At 39.8% G+C, this 18,100-nt stretch overlaps 1 protein-coding gene across 1 annotated transcript; it reads left to right on the top strand.

Moving 5' to 3' along the window:
• Positions 1–2,984: 2,984 nt before the first annotated feature.
• On the top strand, positions 2,985–12,994 carry LOC139720293 (acyl-coenzyme A thioesterase 13-like). The gene is made up of 3 exons (XM_071631655.1): positions 2,985–3,143; positions 7,738–7,925; positions 12,625–12,994. Exons 1-3 carry the CDS (start codon positions 3,051–3,053, stop codon positions 12,779–12,781), a joined length of 438 nt encoding a protein of 145 aa, XP_071487756.1. The 5' UTR covers positions 2,985–3,050; the 3' UTR covers positions 12,782–12,994.
• Positions 12,995–18,100: the final 5,106 nt, after the last annotated feature.

Genomic DNA, 18,100 nt, shown 5'->3' with positions numbered 1-18,100 from the left:
CCTATGCTATTATCAGGACACCCTATACAATTTCATGGTCTATAGGTGGCACTGTTCATCCTGTCAGTCTCGTGGGCCTTCTCTGCTTAGTGTCGGTCTCGTGAACCTCTTTTGCGTAATGTCGGTCTTGTGAGCCTTGTATGCGTAGCGTCGGTCTCGTGGACCTTTTAAGCGTAGTGTCGGTCTCTTGGGCTTTGTTTCCTTACTGTCGGTCTCATGAGCCTTTTGTGCGTAATGTCGGTCTCGTGAGCCGTATTTATACTCCTGGGCTTATTCTACTTGATGTCGAACTCGTGGGCTTTATTCACTCAGTGTCGAACTCGTGGGCTGTATAACTGGTGGGCTGTATGACTTGTGAGCTGTATGACTCGTGGGCTGTATGACTTGTGAGCTGTATAACTTGTGGGCTGTATGACTCGTGGGTGTCGGTCTCGTGACGTGCACCCAAATCTATAACCCAAGGCCTGATGTCCTTGATGAACATTGCCTAATGCAAGCTGATCCTGACCATGCAGGGAGACCCAGACTAGGAATGGGGAGGGGGTGGTTCATAATTGACTCGATGATCCTAGCCCTGCCCTGCAGTGCATCTGGTGATGGACAGGGAGGGAAAATGTCTACCCTTTCACATGGGAGCAGAGAGCCTATACTGGCAAAGAAACTCCATGTCATTACCAGCTACTGTAGCTGACTCTAATTTCAGGAATATAACTTAAGTACAATGCCAAGAAAACAAGACTTGGCTGAGAAGGCTGTTATGCTGTCTATAAAAGTCAATGAACTGGCTGCATGAGACTGTCATCAATAGACTAGTACTATAAGACCAATGTTGTAGAGTTATGTTGACTTTTTAACTGTTTGTGATCATCCCAATCCATCATTGTCATGACTATGAACCATAGGCATAGCTACATGTATGTACTGAACGACTGCGACTGCTGGAAGTGGAATGCATTAATACATATATACATAGGGGTAAAATTAGGATTGAAACAGACTTGCTGCAGCTGCACCATCATTCTATATTAACTTGTACAATAACTGTCATTTGAACATTTGACTGTCAATGTCTTGGACATGTTCAAACATCATAACTGCAAGTCAGCAGGGTAGTGCGAGAATCTAGTGCAAGAGTACAATAGTATACTCTATAGTGTAAGAGTATAGTAGGTGTCAACACATCGACACTGTACATTAACTGACACCTCGATCTTTTTATATTATTTAGCATTGTGCGTGATAAGCAAACATTCATGCATGCCACTACACGCAGTGGTTTTGTATTCTTCACTAGGGATTTGAAGATGCCGAAATATTACCGGTACGGGTACTGAAAAACCTTATAATAATTAAACAAGATCAACAGCAAAGCAATGATACCATATTATAAATGCACCATTGGAAAAGCATTAAATGCATTTCACATGTACTGTCAATGGAGGGTAGGGGTGTTGGCTTCAAAACTATGGCGCGACTGCATGAGTGATGTGTTCGAAGCAGTTATCTTGGAGTGTGTACCGCAAATCACATTTTTAATGAGGGCCTGTGAATCATTAAGAGTAAGAGTATTTTCTTAACATGTGAGTAAATTTCAGGCAAATTGTGACATATCTTTAACGTTAAGTATCTATATTGATAAGGGTGTCGATGTGTTGGACACCTAACCATACCTCACACCACACTTTTTTAATATGATAAAATTAATAATAATATGCCCATTGCCATTCATAGGCATGGCAATGTTGTGGCCTTTAAATTTCAATTCCAAGCCCATGCCCTGTAATGGAAAGTCCGTACCGAATGCAAAAAGATCACTATCCCACTCCCAGAGTATACAATAGTTAACATGCTAGTACATAGTATCTTCTGTTTGGTGGTAGGGTCTTACATTTTTCACCTCTATACTCCAACGTTAGTGGTTAGCTACAGTCTGTAGAGAGGCGTCTATGACCGGTATAATTTGTATACAATGTCTAGCTAGTAGGCCTAGTAGGCCTACAATAAATTACAAAATATATAAATCCTTATAGTCTACATGTAGTAGCCACGATAACACATGAGGCCTGCCGCCGCGCCTACGCTATGTCATGTTTTACATGCAATATTCAATAAACTAACCTGAAATGCGATGTGGGGACCAGTTGTCGTTTCCGGACGTGACATTTTCTCACTAAAGTCTTGACTGGTGTGTATATCATTGGATCCTGGTGTATATATAGGCCTGTAGTCTATCCTGGCTGGATCTGGTCACAGGGCTCTACATCATCGGTTGTTTACGAAAGGGAGGTTCTCTTCCCACCTCCCTGTTTCTGTGTTTACAATGAATCAGCTGTAACCCAAAGTACGGGAATTTCCCTTCATAATTCGGTTGCCCGCTAAAATAGCATGCATTTGAGGCTGTTCATACACTTCTCATTGACTTTACGCGTACGGACAAACTATGGCACGCTGATTATCCAACTTGCTTTATCCCAGCGCATCCGGGAGGCGTGTTTTTTTTTAGACGGCACAGATTGGGGAAACTAAAAATTTATCGGGGACGCTATCCCTAAACCTAACCCTAATCCTAATGCTAACCCTAACCATGAAACCCTAACCCTAACCCTAACCCTAACCCTAACCCCAACCCTAACCCTAACCATAACCATAACCATAACCAAAAACCCTAACCCAACGTTTTTCCCATAGGTTTAACACGCGCCATGCCCCATCCCCGCGTGTTTTTTTTAGACGGCACAGATTGGGGAAACTAAAAATTTATCGGGGACCCTATCCCTAAACCTAACCCTAATCCTAATCCTAACCATAACCATCAAACCCTAACCCTAACCCTAACCCTAACCCTATCCCTAACCCTAACCATAACCAAAAACCCTAACCCAACGTTTTTCCCGTAGGTTTAACACGCGCCATGCCCCAATCTGTGCCGTCTGCGAGTAAGCCGCATGCGCTGCGCTACGCAACACGGCACGGAGTGACTAATGTCTAAGAGATCGGTAACAAACAAACGCAAATGAAATTACTCGCCTACGTCTTTGAGTGAAGGTATCATGGCGGCAGGAAACGGAACTCTGCAGGTAGCTAAATCAGTGGTTGATTTACTCGTCCGGAATTCACCGAGATTCAACTCCATATTTTCAACGGTAATAACACTTCACGGATCTCTTCGACTTTGATTTTATTGACAGTCCCAGCTATTGACTATCATGTTAGTAATGCACAACACAATAAAACAGGAAAACCAACTCGTAAATTACCGTACCGTACACTCAGAGTCAGACTCGCGTAGAAGTCCCATCAATCTCTAAATGACAAACATCGAAATGAAATTTCATTTTATATTATATATATAGTGCATGAGGCTGAATGCACTTGTCTATGTCTAATTTCTAAAGCACCGACGAATTCTGAACAAGTTGCTGAATTTGCCCCGAAGGCCAGTTATATTCAATGAGGCCGCAGGCCGAATTGAATATAATTGCCTGAGGGCAAATTCAGAATTTGGAGGTGCTTGGTACTTGTTATAGTGCAACAAGATGTCATGCACTATGTGTTATATCAGTCCGGGAAACCCGCTCATGAGGACCGCTCCCGCGTATGAGGACTGCCCCGCCTCATGAGGACCGCCCCCACGCCTCATGAGGTCCCCTATTCACTTCTATTCATCTCACATCTGACGTATAAATTGTCGCAACTTTGCACGGTGATTTTTTGTTACACACACATGTCCATTATCCATGATGAAATGAAGAAAAAATCCTATCTGTTTTTATGCCTCCGCAACGAAGTGGCCGGAGGCATTATGTTTTCGGGTCGTCCGTCCGTCCGTCCGTCCGTCCGTACGTCCGTACGTGTCCGTCCGTCCGTCCGTCCGTACGTCCGTCCGTCCCGATTTGTTTTTGTCGATATCTCAAGAACCGTGTGGTGGTTTTACATCAAACTTGGTATGAGGGTATATCCTTGGGGGATAATACTTTGCGTGGATTTTAGGGTCACAGGGTCAAAGGTCAAAGGTCACAGGGTATTTTGTGAAAAAAATTGAAATTTCATGTTTTTTTTCCATATCTCGCAAATGGTTCAAGGTATCTTCATGGAACTTAGTATATATGCTTGTACCGATGAGCAGTGATTATCTAGGGAAGTTGGGGGTCATGGGTCAAAGGTCAGGGGGTCAAAGGTCAAGGTCAACTCCTCAAAATATCACTACTTTCCTTAAAATGCAATATGCCTGAAGGGTTTTTTTTTTAAAACTTGATGTATGGCATGTATTACCCAATATATATTTTTTGGGAAGTTTCTTGCCAAAAGGTCAAAGCTCAAAAGGTAAAAGGTCAAGTGAAAGTGCTACATTGCACTTTTTCCTCCATATCTCAAAAGTAACTCAAGGTATCATCATGAAACTTACATATTTATGCATGTTCAACCTAACAGTGATTCTCTTTGGAACTATGAGGTCAAAGGTCAAAGGCCAGGTTTAGATAATGCTATTTTCCCATTTGATACTGAAATTATACTTTTTCTCGATACCTTCAAAATTACTCAATGCATAAACTTATAAAAGGGTCAAAAGTCAAGTAAAAATAATCAGTTTCCAAAATACCTGCACTCTGACATTTTAATCATTCATCCAATTGAACCTAGTTCTAGGAAAGTGAACATTCAGCACATTTGTGTCAAACCTGTCATTTTAATATTTTGCCAATTGTGTGAAACTGTCATCACACATTGTCAAGACATTGTACTATAGACCTATTAGTAGAACCATGCATTATGGCGGAGGCATATCAGTAGCCGTAGCGATATATCTAGTTTTTTTCAAAAATCGAGTTTTAATCAACCGATGCAGAGCGCCCATCAAAACAGGGGCGCCAGCGTGTTCGCACAATGCAAGACTGCCGCACCTAGCGCCCTGTTCTTTCTAGTCGGATCAGGACCGGTTAATTTATACGTCAGATGTGAGATGAATAGAAGTGAATAGGGGGCCTCATGAGGCGTGGGGGCGGTCCTCATGAGGCGGGGCAGTCCTCGTACGCGGGAGCGGTCCTCATGAGCGGGTTTCCCGGACTGATATAAAATAGCATACATGTACCCAGGCGAGATAAATTGAAAAAATACGAAAGCCTAGATCATTTAAGACTCTAAACGTGTCTAGACAGGCAATAATACCAGTTTCTTTGAACCTGTGTAGACAAAATCCTGAAGATCCAAATTCAACTATAGAGTCTAGGGTCTACGTGGTTAAATCTAACGTTTTCTAGGCCCTACGATAGGTTAGGTCTAGGGGCCCTGGCCTTGCGTTATACTACTTAACTAGATCTACATCACTTACGAGCGACAGAGCTAGTTAACACTTGACCCTACAATAGGTCTACCATGGATCTAACAGTAACATGTTAGATGCCCTACTTACTGCACTGTGGGTCCAGGACCAGGACTAGATGATGTTTTGTAGGATTAGGGATCTACTGGATTTAAACACAAGGCTCGTGACAGGCATCATTGAAGTCACCATTGCTGCACATGTGGATTCCAAGAGTGTGTTGTAAATGTCGTAGTAAAAGTTCATAGCGTAGCGTGATCAAAGAGCGCTTAGCGTATACCATACACACGCTGCCCATTTCCACGGCGCACTTTCGCGTAGAATGTACGGAGATAGCGGCACAAATCTTGGGTTGGCTTGCTCAATATCCGTCGAATTGATTCCTTTTTCAGAACAGTAGGAGTCCAAAATTCGTAGGGCGTATCTGATGGCATCCTTTGTGTCCTTATTGTCTAAGATACTGTTTATATAGATCAGTCTCTGTAAAAGTAGCAAACCTGTTCATTTCAGCTTCCATGTTTAAATCTACCGCTGAAAGTCTAGTCCCACACAGATAAGTTGCTGGCATAGCCAGCCAGAATCGAGAATAACGATGATATCGAGCAAAGCATATCGCAGTTGTGGTGCAATCGCGTCGATAAGGTGTGGGATTCAAGTACTCGATGATTAAAATGAGGGAGCAAAAACCGATATCAAATCGATAGTGGGTTATCGTTTGCAATCGTTATATTTTGCGTGCACTATAACTTTTGTCATGCACTGACGGCCTGTATCATAAGTATGTATGCTATTTTATATTAATTCCTAGTTCCGTCCATACGTATTGAGGCAAGCAAGATGAGTACCATACCGCCTTCGACCAGTACAGACTAAATTTTACAGTAAATTACAGTATTCGGGTAACTTAGTTGTAACTACAAATTATGTACCGGTACTACGTACTATCCTAGACCTAGGAGGAGTGTGGCTAGGACAAGTGTATTTAGTAGTAATGAATACTACTAATACTTTAATTTAGTATTAAAGCCCAAGGGTCAGTGATAAGCAATAAAGGGTCAGTAGGCCTACATTTAAATGTTGGTTGAGTCCAGTGGGTTGGATTGATTGCATAATGTCCATGTAATGGAGATACCGGTATCGACTTTTTCATTTCACAATGAAGATCATTTCAAATGATGTTTATTGATTGCTCTGTCAATATGAAATTTGCCCCCTGTTGTTGTGCTAGCCTGTTGCATGTTTAACGTTTTAAATCAGAAATCTTTTGTTCGTATCATTGGTTCGACCTCATTTGGAGTATGGCAACATTTTATGGCATTTGAGTATAAAATGGACTCTGACAAAGTTGAAAGAGTGCAGAGAAGAGCCACTCGTATGATTCCTGAACTCAAATGTTTGTCATATGAATAACGCCTAAAAAAACTCAACCTGCACTCATTATACTACAGGAGACGAAGAGGCGATATGATTACTGTTTATAAGTTGCTCACTGGAAAGTTGGGGATTTCTGGTGACATGTTCTTCGAACCAGCCATTCACTCATCAACAAGAGGTCATAAATACAAGCTCTTCACCAAATGTTCGAGATTAGAACTGCGAAGTACATTTTTCAGCCAGAGAGTAGTTGCCAACTGGAACAGATTGCCTCATAGTGTTGTTGAAGCTTCCTCGATTAATTATTTCAAAGATTCATTAGATAGACATTGGAGGGGGAAAAAATTCAAAACCTCTGCTCCTCAACGCACATAAAGCAACAAAGTTGAAGATAATTATATTATGTTGAGACCGGAATACTACAGGACCAATCCTCTACTTCCGTATCAGATGTGATGTGATGTGATGTGATGGATTTGCTGCATCACTGTTACATGGACATCACATTTATTGGCAATTCAATTCTCTGGTCTGAAATTGTAATACTCATGATGCTTGAGCAGAAAACTTGGTAGGATACCATGCATTTTCTTCCTGAAGTCATTATTTTCAGATTTTGAGTGCCACAAAAGATACATTGTACAAGGTAACTCTGTGGACTCACCGCCGGCGCCACATTTTCTAGACTCATGGAAAAGCAAACTCACTGACTGTCAGAAACACGCCTCAAGTCACTGTCATATTTTGTTGCATAATATATATACCAGACTTTTAATGTAAGTGCTTGATATTGAAAAACAGGTACTGTACATACGATGTATTTAAGAGTCACTCCACTCCACTGACAATGGTGCATTGTAACCTGGATTACAAGTCTACTGGGAGCATAAAATCTATCTATTCTTCTGTTACATAAAGGTGCTCAACTTAATCTGTAACTTGGGCAGTGAAGTAGTGACATATAAGTGTTTGCAACCAGTTCCTTGTCATTGAACATTCTTTAGTAATTTCCTCTTCTTTTTTTTTTGGTCCTGTTTGAACAGTTCAGTGTCACCCATGCTACCAAAAACAAGCTGACAATGGACTACGAGGTCCTAACCAGCCACACCAATGATGGGAACACGCTCCATGGTGGATTCACCGCATCTGCCTTTGACTTTGCGACCACTGTAGCTCTTTTATTGGATCAAGATGACCCTCGTCCTGGTGTCAGCCTGAATCTGAGTATCAAGTACGTTCAAAGAAATCCATTTCACCCGTTGAGTATGAGCTGACTTTGCTGTAACACATGTCTCCCATAGACACCCAATACCCACTGACAACCAACTATGTCGATACAAAACATGGTGCCCTGAACTTTATCGAAAGAAGAAGAAGAAGAAAACTGCCTGAGTAGACTCGGGACTAGTATTCTACAGGTTAAGCATGTTCTACTGACAGTTTAGTGACTTTAGAATGATGATTATTGCTTGTGCACCTTTACCATGTTTGCATCATTTGGGTACAATCAACTCCATGTTAGTTGATCTTGACGGGATTGAGAAAGGGGGCACAACTTTGTAGGTGATATTTAGCCTAACTGTGTATACAGAGAAGGTGATAACAATCAGGGTAGTCAGTCATGATTTTCTTATTTCTAACAGTTGTAGCTATTAGAATTATACCAACTAACTTCAAAATTCACTTGCAGCATGCTTAAACATCAATAATCAGTTAACACTGATTGATGATTTTCCCTATGTAGTTATAATTGGTAGTTACTTGGAAAAATATCCGTACCACAAAATCAAGAAAATCCTATGTAATGGATCAAAAAAAGTGTTTTAGGACTTCCCTTGAAATCATGTTTTGAGGTCTGAATGTCAAGACTACCCATATAAGTTTGGTATCAAATTAATGGAATTTTTCCTGACATCCCTTGCAAGAAATAAAGAACTGTGGTCCTTTGTGCTGGAGAAAGTTACAGTATTAAGTCTGAAGTCTCTAAAGGCCGTGTCACACCTTTCCAGGCAAGCCTTGCGTGCGACTTGTGAAGAACAATTTTAGCTAGAGTTTAATCTGATTTCAGATTACTCTGCCCAAAACCTACTTTTCAGACTTTTTATGCCTCCGCCACGAAGTGGTGCCGGAGGCATTATGTTTTCGGGTTGTCCGTCCGTCCGTCCGTCCTTCCGTCCGTCCGTAATGAATTTTGTGGACAAGGTAACTATCAAAACCTGTTGAGATATCCTAATGAAACTTGGCATGTATGTGTATTAGGGGGTGAAGTTGTGCCTATCAACTTTTGGGTGCACATGCTCAAGGTCAAAGGTCAAAAGGTCAAGGTCAAATACATAAAATTTCACTATTTCCACCATATCTATTGAATGCCTGAAGATATTTTCTTGAAACTTAGTGTATACATGTATTACCCAATTAAAATTCTCTGGTGAAAGTTTGGGTCATGAGGTCAAAGGTCAAAAGGTCAGGGTCAAATACATAAAATTTCACTATTTCCATCATATCTATTGAATGCCTGAAGATATTTTCTTGAAACTTAGTGTATACCTGCATTACCCAATTAAAATTCTCTGGTGAAAGTTTGGGTCATGAGGTCAAAGGTCAAAGGTCAAAAGGTCAAGTAAAAATATTAAAACTTCTTTTTTTTCTCCGTACCTTGGAAAATTGTTCAAGGTATCTTCATGGATCATAGTATATACATGTACTGACTGGAATTGATTATCTAGAGAATGTAGGGTTCATGGGGTCAAAGGTCAGGGGTCAAAGGTCAAGTGCAACACTTCAAAATTTTACTATTTCCCTCATATTTATGTAATGCCAGCAGGGTTATTGTTTTTTTACACTTGGTGTATGCATGTGTAACCTAATAGAAATTCTCTGGAAAGTTTTTTTTTTTCTTCTTTCTTTGCCTCAAAGGTCAAAAGGTCAAAAATCAAGTGAAAGTGCTGAACTAACTTTTTCCTCCATATCTCAGAAGTGGCTCAAGTTATCTTGAAACTTAGTACATATTATGCATGTTCTACCTGAAAGTGATTATCTTATGAATTTTAGGGTCAAGGGCCAGATGAAAATGGTAACAATTTACTGTTCAATTCAGAAATTCACACCAATTTTCCACACCTGTACCTTGAAAATTACTCAATGCCTAAATGTATGAATGGGTCAAAGTCAAGTTAAAGTCCTTAAATCCCTAGATACATGCTCTCCTATTCATCCAATTAAACCTAGGTCAAGGAAGGTGAACATTCAACACATTTGTGACAAATTTGTTATTTCAATATTTTGCCAATTTTGTGAAAATGTAATCACACATTGTCCACATGTACTATCTAGACCTATTGGGAAAATCATGCATTATGGCGGAGGCAGGTAAATTGGCACCTCGTCTACAACCACCCTGTCCACTGTCCACCTAGTCTAATGCCATCTCGTCTAAACTCACTTCGTCTACTACCAACTCGTCTACCAACCATTTTGTCTATATGACAATTAGTCTAATTGTCATTTCGTCTACTAGCCATTTTATCTAATGTCCAATTTGTCTAAGTCACATTTCGTCTAACACCCATTATGTCTATTGACCATTTCGTCTATTAATCATAAGGTCTATGAATAAAATAGTCTACAGCTCATTTTGTCTAATAGCCAGTTGGTCTACAACTCATTGTCTAATAGTCAATTAGTCTAATAACCAGTCAGTCTACTCCCAACTGGTCTACTGCCAACTGGTCTACTCCCAATTGGTCTAATCCCAACTGGTCTACACCCAATTGGTCTACTCCCAACTCGTCTACTCCCAATTTGTCTACTCCCAACTCGTCTACACCCAAGTGGTCTACTCCCAACTCGTCTACTCCCACCTAGTCTACACCCAACTGGTCTACACCCAACTTGTCTACTGCCAACTCATCTACTGCCAACTCGTCTACTGCCAACTAGTCTACTCCCAACTGGTCTACTACTAGTTATAGTTTTTTTTTTTTGTTATTTAAGTCTACTTCATCCAGTTTCTTTTTTCCCAGTGAAACAGGTTGAGCGCTCTTGGTGCCCCATTTGGTTTAAATTTTTATGTTCTAATTATGACATTTTTTAAAGGAAAAAAAGATAATGTCACAGTGTGACAAACTTGCTGTGTTATTTTTGTGGTGGATGTGTAATTTATATCAGAAGCAATCATGCAGCATTTATATGTCCAAACTTCAACGCTCCATCCATTCAACTTTGATAGTGATACACAATCATAAGTATGGTAAAAATGAAAAGGAACACATTAGAAGTACATTATCAGTATTCTTCATTCTGTCTGCCACGTACTGATGTATGTAAACGGTTAAATGCAACACAGTACTAGTATACGCGAGCATCCGGTGTCAATCCATCCAACTACACGCCCACATCGTGCAGATCGTTAGTACCTTCACTAGTGTACCAAACGCAATGAAAATCAAATTACACTCGTACTGGATAATTCCTCATTCGGGATCCCGCCAAGATCGCTGCATGCATGCCCACGGAGGTACGGGTGGACTGGGGTGGTCGGTCGAAATGTAATTCTGTTTCGTATGACTGACAATTCGTTTGTGATGGAGTATTGTAACTGAGCTAGTTTATCATTATTTAGTTATTTTACGGCCAAAATGTAGACTGGATAGTCATGTCTCACCATTGATTAGTATGCCTTTATATTCAGCATGTATGGAATAATTAACAACTAGAATAGTCTAATATTGATTTTTGTGCTAATCAAGGGCAGGGTTTAATATGAATAGTTCATGACAGTGAGACGGACTGGACACTATACAAAGTGGTATATTCATTATTAGCATGACCAGATGGAAATGATCATTTTGGGTAAATTGTTGAGAGTAAAACTATATCAGTTGGGAGTACACCAATTGGGTATAGACGAGTATAGACCAATTGGGAGTAGACAAGTTGGGAGTAAACCAATTGGGAGTAGACCAATTGGGAGTAGACCAATTGGGAGTAGACCAGTTGGGAGTAGACCAATTGGGAGTAGACCAGTTGGGAGTAGACCAGTTGGTAGTAGACCAGTTGGGAGTAGACCAATTGGGAGTAGACGAGTTGGGAGTAGACCAGATGGGTATAGACCATATTGGGTATGGACAAACTAAGGGTTGGACGATATGATAACTAGACAAAGTGAATGTAGACTAAATGACTTGTAGACGAGGTAGGAGTAGACTAACTAGTAGTAGACAAAATAGATATTAGACGACATGGCAAATAGACATTGTGAGTGTAGACGATTTGGCTATTAGATCAATTGTTTTGTAGACGAAATGCTCCTTAGACGAGTTGGGTATTAGACAGTACGGGTAGTGGGCAAAGTGACTATTAGACAATATGGGTACTGGACAAAACGAGTTGTAGACCAAATGGGTATTAGACGAATCGGTAATAGACGATATGCCAGTAGACCAATTGGAAAATAGACATAGTGGCTGTAGACGAGGTCACTATAACCGCGGAGGCATACCAGTCGCCAAATGGCGACATTTCTAGTTCTTTTTGCAATTTAAATACATTGAAGTGTTCAAAGTTTAATGCACTTGAGACCTTTTAAAAATACTTTTCAGAGTTTAATTACGCAGCACCTGCTGCATGCTATAGGGATTAGAACCAACACTTGCTGTCGGGCGAGAGCGCCGTGGTCTAGTGGAGATGGTGCCTGTCCGGTGATCAGGAGGTCGTAGGTTTGAATCCTGCTCGAGTATGTACGCCCATGATTTTTTATCATGGCTATAACTAAAACTCTGATCAATTCAGTGCTTATTTACGTCAATGTAGGGCAATTTGTCAATCATTTGCAATTTTCAGAGTTTGTTCAGACTTTTTTTTTCTGCAAGTACTCATACCTCTGATTACAATTGTATCTTGTTTCTTTTCTCTTGGTTGCTTTTCTGCAGCTACCTGAAGGCCCTCAAGGCTGGAGAAAAAGTAACATTTGAGGCTGAGGTGCTACGGAGAGGCAGAACAATAGCTTACACGGTAGCAAGTCTTTTCAATGAGAAAGGGGAGCTTGCTGCCCACGGCACACACATAAAGCACTTGGGATCTAGATAGGATTGAGGATAGATATTCAGAAGCTATTCCACCCATATACCTATCTAGCTGCATTTTGGACAGTTACAACCGTATGTTCTGTTTCCTTGTATTTCAAGCGAGCAAAGCTATCCGTGAAGAGGCAAGTCAGTAAACTCAGGAACAATTTTGTAGATTCAGTTTTGAGTAGATCAAGCAAAGAGAGTTATGGCTCTTGAGATGCTTATACATGTATATATTCATATTTTATGCCTCCGTAATATGTTTTTGCATTGTCCATCTATCCTTAATCAATTTCTTGGGTGATGAAACTTAAGAACTGATTGAGGTTTTCAATGAAACTTGGCATACACTTTGTATGTAATGTATGAATGCACGAAGCAGTGTCTATCAGCTTTTTGGCATATACACTGTACACTGTTGGTCAAAGATCATTGAGTCAAGGCTAAATGCTAGTAAATTTTATTTCCCCCTATCTGCAATTCCAGAATGTATTTCCATGAAATTTAGTGCATGGACTACCAGATTAAGATTAAGCTATTAGTGAAGAGGCACCATATCCAAAGATTTTCTATGAAAAGTTCTGGACCACGATGTCAAAGGGCAAAGGTCAAAAGAAAAAAGCATTTAAAAATGTCACATTCATCCTCCCAATCTCGGAAATGGCTCTAGATTTCTTCATGGAACTTAATAGTAAATGTGTATTGCCTGACACTGACTCTCTCTTGAATGTTTCCTGAGAGGTCAGAGATCAAGGGACAGAGGTCACTTTAAGATGCTAAACTGACACTATTTTCACCGTATTCCGGAAATGACTGATCATATACACTGTACTTTGCAGAACAGTGTAACAAAACTTGGTGTATTCATACTTTACTGCACAATGATTATGGAAAGGAAAGTTTTCGGCCATAGGGTCAAAGGTCAGGTGATGATGCTAAAATTTTGCCCATTTTCTGTATTTTGAAAGTGGCTCTAAGTAGTATCATGAAAATTGTTGAATTAGTTCCAGATAAGGGTTATTTGCCAATCAAGTTAAATAGTCCTCTCGCATTGATAATTGTAACTGGAGACCTATTGGGAGAATACTGTGATGTGGTGGAGGTGCACCAGTCATAGCAACATTTTATAGTTACTGTATTTTATGCATTCTATTTCACCAATTGTGAATGTATGATACCACTGAATGTGCTACCGTTTTGCAATAAAGTATATTTGTCTTCGAAAGACACCAAAGGAGAAAGAGCTGGACTCACTTGTATTTTGTGGAAAAGAGTGACAGCAAGTGTTTTTGTCTACATTTTACAACTGTATAACATATTACATGTATTTTATATTATCATTTTTATCATGTCAGAAGTTCCAGCTTAAACTGTGCTCTCAGAAGTTTGAATTTAATACAAATTAGTGTATGTAATGACGATTTTCCAAGAATCTTGGGATGTCTTACGCAAAATGAAATATGTTTGACTGTAGTATCCAAGTTGGGAAAAAGAATAGAGCGTGATGAAAAAAAAAAAATTACATGTGTTAAAGATTAACATGCTATGTGATCTATGCTGTCATTTCTAACTGTGATTTAATGATGTTTACAACTGCTCATAGCAGCCAATGTTAGCAAATATTTAGGAGCATTGCACACATGGAGTGTTTGCTAACCATACACGGTTAAAAAACAAAAACAAAAACAAACAAAAAACAGGCGAAGCAAATATATATGTATGTGCATGTATTTAGAGACGACTTCTCTTTTTCTCCCTTTTCTACAGTGCATAAACTCTCATTATAAGGAATACATTATAACAGAGTTCTCTTTACATTTACAATGAAGTAAAACTTCAGGTCCTGAATACCATCTTTATGTCTTTGTTTTTTACTGGTCAGCTTTAACAAAATTTTGATACAAGGAAAGAAAACCACCGGTCACGAGGACTTCGTTATAAACCGAGAATGCACTGTATCCGCATACAAGGAATGTGTATGTACAATATTTGTGTACAATGTGCATTCAAAATGAATGTGCTATGACAATGTATACATTTGAGTGAATATGCTAGTGTTCATGCTCGTGTTGGCACTAACAGTGGGTTGTATCCTCTGCATTAAAAGTTTTTCCTCTCTTAGTTTTCTTTCTAAATCAGATCTTTGACCCCGTTTACAGTGCGGGGCGGCTGGACCGAGCCGCTGCCGAGCCCGGCCTCAGTTGCGGGGCCGAGCCCCGCAATTCTGTCCGTTTACAGTGCGGGGCTCGACCGGGGCTTTTCATTCAAACCTCTCAATATTTTGTTGTAGTGGCGCTCTGCTTGTAAACAAACGCAGTTTGGTATAGTCTGGTTTTCAGACCCTTTGCCAACTGGATTCCGTGGCGACGAAGTCGCCCTTCGGGCAAACGGGCAAAAGTTTTTGCCGAAGGAAAATCCTTTGCAGGACAAAACCACCTTAAACTATACTAGTTTTTGACGTTGAGGGGGTTAATATCCTGAATAGCGAAATAGTACGGGCAGAGGGTCTGGAAGCCAGACTAAAATTGGCCGCGCATTTGGCCCAGTTTGCGTTTGCACTGAGAAAAGGCCGGGCTCGGCCGCGGCCGAGACCACCTCCAGTGCGTGGCCAAATGCGCGGCCAATTTGGGCCCCGCATTTGGCCTTTTGCGCGTTTACACTGAAATGAAGGCGAGCCCCGCCCCGCACTGTAAACGGGGTCAGTTCACAGGTTGTTGTCCACCCCTTTTGGAAAACCAACAAATTAGATTTCCCCAGGGACTTAGCATATGATTCATATAGGCCCTACTGAGCAGTAATATGTCTCCCTGTTTCCATTTTTATAGTAAAGTGCTACTCTTTGTTCACGCTGTAACAACTAGTAAATCACACAAACTGAATACATTGAAGGAGATTTGTTAAAATGAGAAGTGAAAATAAACAGTAGAAGCAGTCATTGTATATGCAGATAAATGATATACGTGTAGGTATATAATAATATATATATTATTATGTTATATATATTACATATATATATATATATATATATATATATATATATAGGCCTAGATAGATACATGCATATATAGTATAAATACAAAACAATAATCGTAAACAGAGTATTCAAGTATTCAATTCTATTCTGTTTACTTTATTTTCACTTAAGAAGTACAAGTCATTAAGTGAATTTTTACAAAATATATCTATGAATGAATAATGAGAGTAACAATGCATACGAAAAGACAACAACAAAAAATTACGTAGAGCGACGGGAAAGAGTGATCTACTGAAAAGTGGAGCTTGTAGGACGTGGTTACTAGATTAACAATATGGAAAAAAATGATAACGTATTCATCCAAAACTCATCTATAATTGTAGATAGGGCATTATGATGATAGCATGCTGTAAACAGTACATGTTTGAAAGTACACAGAAATACAACTGCATGATAAGATATCAGTGTTACAGCACGGACACTATTCATTGAGCAGCATAATTATGTACGGGGGGAAAAGAATGGTGAAAGACAACAACGACAGCACATTCATACGCACATAGTTGGTTAAACAAACAAAAATGCTCATTCAAACAAAAGACCAAATGAACATCTGTATGTCTGGATATAAATCAGGATTCGGGTCAGTAATCCACCAGCAACAGCTACACTGTACTGGGAAATAAGTCAATCATCTTATTTATGGTCTTCACTCTTTTTTTCTTTTCATTGCAGAAGGGTTGCAATTTGTGCGTTGGTCAATGGGGGACATTGTTAGCATATGACGATCACCTCACTTAATTTGCGTAATGTGATTGTGATTAATGTAAATGTCGCAAGTTTCCCTTTAACATATCAAAACCTGCCTGGTTTATGACTCCTCTAAATGAAGCTTCCACTGTTCTGTCCGCTTGATTTTGGTTCACGTCAGGTTAAACATGAGAGTCATGTTTCACTTCAACTTTATGGCAATGAACGTGAAGTCAGCACAATTAATTCTGTGTCACAAACAGCAACTCTCATAATCCCACCCAAGATGTATGCCCATGATTTTAATCATGGCTATTACTCAAAACACTGAATAATCAATGCTTATTTACCATATCATGGCAATTACCCCTGAGGACAATTTCTCTCCCCCCCCCCCCCCCGGCTAACTACTGATTAGTGACAAGGTTAGCATGGTTAGAGTAAAGATTAGGGTTAGGATTAGGGTTAGGGTCAGGGGAAGGGTCTGGGGTAATTGTCCATGGATGATTGCCCTAGACTCCTTACTTACACCGATAAAGGGCATGCATGCAACCTATCAGTTTCAACTCTCATGCGGACAGTCAACCTTGCCAAGTCGAAGTCACTTAAGTCGAAAATTGAATATAGAAGTCGATGCCCTGAAGCATTTCTTTTGTCATTACACATGATTTCTTTATCTTTGATTCTCTTGTAAGTCAAATTTCTATGAAGTTGAAATTTTTTTGATTCAGTCTCCAGAAATTCAACTAACGCATGTTTAATTTGTATATTCCAACAGACAATACTGTCGTAGTTTCTTAGTAGGCTTAACGACCTTTACATACAGGCGACTATACGTATACCCTGTTCTTCAGTAATCAGAAAAGAGGAATCGACTGCAGAGAAATCCTAAAGTTCATGCCTGACTATTTTCCCGGATTATATAAAGGCACATGGTCTTTACGGTTATCTTATTCAGAAGGCTCGTTAGTACAGTTGTACATGCAGGCCCTACACACCTTGTTTTCATTTCTGGATAAATGAACCTTACTTCATACTTGTATTTGGAGTAACGAACCTTGAGAATAATGAACCTTATTTCCTTTTTTTTTTTCGTATTTCTAAACCTTCGTCATAACGCCTTGAATACATGTATTAAGAATAAAGAACCTTATGTCATTTTCGGATGAAGGGACATCCAGAATAAGAAATATCGCCCGTTCTTCACTATAGGTTTCCTCGATTATTATTATTTTTTTATGTCACTTCCTCGTTCGTTTGATGACAAACCACGTAGTCATACCAAGAATATAGAGGGGCATTGCACATATTGTGCAAGTCAACCTATCTCGTGATGCAATATACATGCTAGCACAAGTGTCTGGCACATGTATGCGAACATCACAGGTCCAAGGGGAAATGTCGAAACTTTTGACTACTGACTTAAAGGGTCCCTGAAATCCAATGCATGTTGATTTATGATAACCTCAACATCACTTTTGCGGTGAAACGAATATCTAGAAACATTCTGTATATTTTAACATTCCTCGCCATGTCTTTTGTTAGTCACATTAATATCACAGAAACATGCATGTTTTGCTGGGTCGAGGGGAAGGTGTCTTTTGTTAAACATTT

The sequence above is a fragment of the Diadema antillarum genome, unplaced genomic scaffold, assembly GCF_040938485.1.
Source record: "Diadema antillarum isolate AM-2024a unplaced genomic scaffold, OU_Dant_1.0 scf00000126, whole genome shotgun sequence".
Lineage (NCBI taxonomy): Eukaryota > Metazoa > Echinodermata > Echinoidea > Diadematoida > Diadematidae > Diadema > Diadema antillarum.
This window is presented reverse-complemented; position numbering and strand designations above follow the sequence as displayed.

Coding starts and splice junctions, on each gene's coding strand:
- LOC139720293 (XM_071631655.1), top strand. CDS start 3,051: ATGGCGGCAGGAAACGGAACTCTGCAGGTAGCTAAATCAGTGGTTGAT. Junction 3,144..7,737: donor TCAACTCCATATTTTCAACG/GTAATAACACTT, acceptor CTGTTTGAACAG/TTCAGTGTCACCCATGCTAC. Junction 7,926..12,624: donor AGCCTGAATCTGAGTATCAA/GTACGTTCAAAG, acceptor GCTTTTCTGCAG/CTACCTGAAGGCCCTCAAGG.